Genomic DNA, 5,875 nt, shown 5'->3' on the forward strand with positions numbered 1-5,875 from the left:
GAAATGTGATCGTTGACGTTTTGACTGATGCTCGGGAAACCGCTACAGATGCACAGATCGATAGTTCTAGTTCAGCACCATCGGCGTTCCGCTGCGGCAGCTGCAGCAATTTAAACACGAAGCTTTCAAACCTCGACTCCAGAGCTCATGTCCAAATTCATTACTCTCTATGTTGGCGCATGTGCTGCGAGAATCTGCAGCACATGCACCGCAAGAGCAACATGCAGATCTCCGGATCAAATATGAAACATTGTTTCTTTAAAAAAATGGCAGTTACATGGCTAACACGTGGACAGAACACCAAAAAATAGAATTTCATTTTTGTTGGATTAATGTGTGTGCGGTAGATAGATGCATCTTGTGACGATGGAAATTTCTAAGTATCAAGGGTGACGTTTCTTTGAAGGACTTCTTCCTCGTCATTATGTCTACACAAACATTCACCCAGCTTTGCTAAGTAATTTACTAAATAGGACTCAATGTGTTGAAGTTGGAGACTAGTTCAAGTTTGCTATTCTACTGGGTGGGTCAAATTAGGGTTGTGATTCTACTGCAACCCTACTGAAGGTATTTACTAAAGGAAGGTTGGTGTAATTCTTTTCGATGATGAAAAATGTTTTTTTCTCAGCTTATTGATTACATGTTTGTGGTACAGTTGGAATGCATTTTGAATACCAAAACGTATTTCACATCATTAAATACAGAGCAGCTTTTCTCTATTGAAAATACTATAAATAGTCTGTTCATTCATATGTTTTCATTGATTGATAATCTATGAATACAAGTTTGTTGTACTTTAGTACATAAAAATGACATCTCTATATTTCTTTTATAGAAATTTGTCTGATATTGAAGATTTCTTTGGTAAAAATATATTAAAAACAAAAATAAAACACCTCCAACATTTAGCAGACTTATGTTTCACCATATTACATTCGAATATCTGAAATGTAAACAATAAACATCTTTATAATCTGTATCAATAAATTTAAAGCATTTATTAAATATTTATTAGTCTTTCTTATACAATTATTTAATATTATTGAATTGCCACTATTTGAAGTGTACATAAAGTTATAAGTATAATAATTATTTCTATCTTACCTTGTGCAATAAACATTATACTGCTGCTTCATAGCAGAAAAATCTGATCATTTTGCACTTCTTTACCATTAATTTCAATTTATATAACATTCATGATTTTTATTATAAGGAAATATTTGAAAGAATAATTAAAATAATCTATTAATATAACTCCATGCATTAAATATTATGTATCATTGATTTACATGACATAAACAATCATCAAATATACATGGATGCCACAAATGACTATATATTGTTCATTTTTCAATATAAATAATACACTTAAAAAATATCAATCATGATGTGTGTAATCTATATATTTCACATTATTCTGTTACCTTATGGTCTGACTTCAATAACAATAGTATTGATTTAAAACTTGTATTACATTACTAATTTATTGCAATTAATTTTCTCAAATATATAAAGAAAGAAAGACAAAATAGAGAGACATGGTATCAAAAATCTTATATGTTTTTTATAATATCACCAATTGAGATAGCAATGCATGTAATCACAACAAGAAATAAGTAAAGTATTTATGTAGTAGAAATTATGCACATGTATTTTCATACTACTCCATGAATTACTATTGTATTTTAGTGTGAAGACTTTAGATTACTCATTCATTCTGCCTTCATAAAAATTACTGATATCAATTATGCTTCGGAAACTTAATTTGATATTCAGAAAAATAATTTATTAAAGGCATATGGCATGAGGTGTTTATATATATATATATATATATATACACACATACATACATTACGATTTTTTTGCAGATTTTCACAAAAAGTTCATTTTGATTATATCAAAAAGATCACAAGTACCTGTATTAAATTACATTTGTATGAACTTTACAATCGTTGTTTTATCTAACATTTTTTTTGCTATGACTCCAAAACCAAAGACCATAAAATCTTTTCTCACCTAGTTCAGTCTATCTATTACATTTAAATCAAATTTTAAGTGAAATTGTTATTGTTATTAATGTTTACCACTGTAAAGTTTAGGAATCCCTGTTTAAATATTTCCAATAATTTACTTGTTATTTATTAATTACTCTACTATAGTATTTCGGTTCTATTTACTCATATCCCGATGAAACTGAAAGGAAATTAATATCGGTGATAGGAACCTAATATTAAATTCAAATGGGCGTAGTTAAGAAATTTAACAACTTATTCTTCCAATAATGAAATTTCCAAATATCCTTTAAAATTTCTTAGGGTATTGAGTACGTATGTATACATTCCTTTTATTATTGTTACATATTTTCAAAAAACACTTATTGAACCACTTCCAAACCAATCTAAACTTCAATTTGAATACAAACCCAAGTTCATGCTCCTTGCCAAGCCCAAGCACGGAATCCTGAATGAAAATGAAACGTTCTCAGGCTTGCCTGTCCCCACCACAATGGGACCCTTTTATGTACCTCATTTTACTTTTTACTTTTTACTCTTTTTTTCCTTGTCATTTGCATTAACATAGACTACTTTCTAATTTATTGCTTCTTCAAATTTTAGAAGATTAATACCCGAAGGATAAGGATGCCGTCCACGTAGACCAAATGCTGCCATGGCAGGGAGCTTTTGTCCGTGGGAACCAGTCGTCGGCAATTTACGGGAATAGGCGTTGCTAGCGGGCGTGGGGGGGGGGGTGGTGACCGTGGTGAGCGTTGGGCTTCGTCTCTCTCTCCCCCTTCTTCCCTGACTAGACTACTGTGCATGGCGATTTGAGCTTGCGGGGAAGTGAACAGGGATAAGCAAGCTCTTCCGGAGGGAAATGATTTTTGTGTTTTTTCATCTACACGGAGTGAATGCTGCGTCACCGGATCGGATAGGCATGACTATTACTGACTGGGCAAGGAGAATAATAAGACACCATTACGGAATTTCAAGCTACAAGTGTCAAGAAGGTGGTGTGCTGCTGTACCAGAGGTGGCTTCGTCTGTAGCCGTGTGTGTTGCGGGATCCGAAGTCCGAACCGAAGCACACGTTTCGGATCAAGTCGGTGACCTTTCGGACAGATTACATTTTTCGCTTGTGTATTTTTTTCTTCGTGGTTTTCTTTAGGTTTGTCAAGAGCGCACCGTAGTCGCTTTTTATCTGATGGATCAGTGATGCTTGTTCTGGGATGAACCGGGTTATTGTTTGATCTGTGTTGGTGTTTGAGTCCGGTGGAACCATCGGGAGGTTTATTGCGTCCGTTTGACGTGTTCTTTGGACAGAATGGGATTCGAAGAGGTTTTTAGTAGTATTTGTTGAAGGATTCCGAGGTGGTTTTTGTTCTCGACAGCCTGTGAGTGAGTGGCGCGAGTTCGGTTGCGAGTGTTGGTGAGTTGTTGCGAGTTAGTCTGGAGGCGCATAGAAGATTTCTGCTTTGTGAACGCTTCAAGAAATCCAGTTCGAGGATCATCCGGTTTTGATTTGGAGCTTCTGCGATAGATACTCTCTGCTTTGCTCAAGTAAGTTGTGATCTCCTCCCTTGCTCGCTGAAATGCGCGTCTGGCCGAGATTCTTAAGTCATAGTGTCCTATCCACTACAATTCTTTTACTTCTTTCTTCTTTCGCATATGTGGCATTATGTGTGAGAATCTGCACAGGCGCAGATTCTCTACCAGCAATTTTAGAGCTGAGGTTACCTGTATTAGTATGAAAATGGGGAGCTGAAAGGATACATACTGCGATGTTTTCATCACAGTTTCAAACCTAGGATTCGATGGTAGCAATTGCCATCATAAACAAGCTGAATGGCTCTTTGGTGCAATTGGTTAGTATTCGCGACTGTACAGACTGATTAGTGCTGGACATTCTGTACATAAACTGGCTCTGAACACAAATCTGCGTGTTGTGATTGCAGATGATGGAGTCTACACACCAGCATCAAGGTACATGTTGTAATCCTCGAAATCCTATACACGAAGCAGGCGAAGAATTATTGCCGGTGTTGTGGTCTTCCTTGCCTACGGAGCTTCTAGAGCGCGTACTCGCCTTCCTTCCCTTCCCGAATCTCTTCCGGCTACGCACTGTCTGCAAACGGTGGAATTCCTTGCCGCACTGCTCCTACTTTCGTCAAATTAGGGCCTCGGCTCCGAATCAATGGGGAGCATGCCTCCCAGTTCTTTTCTGCAAAGATGCCGCAATCGACGCAGAAGACGAGGGATGGAACTCTGATTCATGGTCTGCTTATGACACCGCGTCCTGCCGGTGGCTTCGTCTGCCCCCTCTTACGTGCCTTGATGCTCGCCACCCCAAGTACCTCGTGGTTGGCTCCGGGGGACTTCTGTGCATTGGAGACTTTGACAGCACAGAGAATCTCGTGGTTTGCAATCCCGTCACGCGCTGCCTCCGAGAGTTGCCTCTCACTATAAAACAATGGGCGGAGCCTGACGTAACGGCTATGGCGATTAACAAGCGAACTGGAGGCTACAAATTGGTCTTGGCCGGAAATCGCCACTTCAAACCAGGTTCCCCTGGTTACCGAAACACCGAAATATACGACTCATCTTCGAAAGCATGGGAAACTGTTGGAGACATCCCGGTCAATCTTGAGCTCCATAGCCAAGAAGGCGCCCTCTGTAACAATAGTTTGTACTGTCTTGCACGGGATAAAAAACATGGAATCTGGGACATCCTCGTTGCTTTTGACCTTGGTTCTCGGAAATGGTCAACTGTGTGTTACAATATACCTTATGGATCTCGCACACCGCATGTAATTGGAAGTCATGATCGGATTCTCGCGGTAGCCGAGCACAATCGGGTTACTGAGACCACCGATGACTGCGTCTACCTCTTCGAATATGACCTAAAATCAACGAAGTGGGTGAAGCTCTCGCAGCTCCCAAATGATATGTATCACAGAATCGGCAAGAGAGTGATCGCATGCACAGTGGACGGCAATTACATCTGTGTTACGGGATGCGCTGGAAAGCAGTGGTGCTCTGCCATGTACAGGTTGTCCTTGAACAAGTGGGAGCAGGTGCCTGTGTTCCCTCATGACGAATCCAAAGGCCGTGAATGTGAGCTTCTTCTCTCGAGCTCCCCATTTCGCCCGAGCTTGGGGTCTGTGTGATCTATTTCTTCCGCACATGATCTCCCGTCATGAAAATTAGACTGGCAGCTTCAGCCATCACTAATACCGAGACTCTCTAATGGTGTAAATTAATTGTGGAAGAGACGCCGTTCTTGGATCGTACCAAGGTCCTTGCAATGGCAGAGGGTGTTCGCTAAAAAAACCCCTGAACCTGCCCATATGTATTCTATATTGTATAAATTTGTGTACAGAGTGGGTCACTGCAGTTTGTGTGCAGAATGATTCCATGCTATGCTTCATTGCCTATCAATTTTGCATGTCTGGATAAAATTTTCGCATGCGTGGCAGATTCACTGATTGGGAGGACTTGGTGACATATTTGAAACTGTAGACCTGCATGACAGAATTGAACGATAGCTGGTGAGCCCTTGTTGGAACTGTCGAGTAAGTGAATGTTGGAGGTCGCTGGTTCATGAAGACTTCCAATCTGTGTCCTAACTGTCCCCGTGAATGATTCAAATGAGTTGACTATTAAGATGGACGCTTATCAGTTGGACGTTTCCTGCATAGCCTTGTACAAGGATTTTATTGAAAACCTATTACTAACACCGTATTATGATTAACGGTAGGTTCTACTGGTGACGTTATTGGGCTTTTTGCTGTTTCCTTGTTCGTTTCCTCTCCATTTCTTTCTATTCTCTTGTTTTATTTTTGGTTCTTTTTGTTATTTTTCCTGCAACATAAGTTTTCG

The 5,875-nt window shown here is 39.3% G+C and overlaps 1 protein-coding gene across 1 annotated transcript; it reads left to right on the forward strand.

Annotated features, from left to right (window-relative positions):
• Positions 1-2,817: 2,817 nt before the first annotated feature.
• LOC112290976 (putative F-box protein At3g20705) lies at positions 2,818-5,428 on the forward strand. Its single transcript, XM_024537876.3, has 3 exons — positions 2,818-3,098; positions 3,388-3,556; positions 3,952-5,428. Exon 3 carries the CDS (start codon positions 3,952-3,954, stop codon positions 5,161-5,163), a length of 1,212 nt encoding a protein of 403 aa, XP_024393644.1. The 5' UTR covers positions 2,818-3,098; positions 3,388-3,556; the 3' UTR covers positions 5,164-5,428.
• Positions 5,429-5,875: the final 447 nt, after the last annotated feature.

Source organism: Physcomitrium patens, chromosome 1, assembly GCF_059467195.1.
Source record: "Physcomitrium patens ecotype Gransden chromosome 1, ASM5946719v1, whole genome shotgun sequence".
In the NCBI taxonomy this organism is placed as follows: domain Eukaryota; kingdom Viridiplantae; phylum Streptophyta; class Bryopsida; order Funariales; family Funariaceae; genus Physcomitrium; species Physcomitrium patens.

What these genes read in the sequence shown, in the direction of transcription:
- LOC112290976 (XM_024537876.3), top strand. Translation starts at nt 3,952, where the DNA reads ATGATGGAGTCTACACACCAGCATCAAGGTACATGTTGTAATCCTCGA.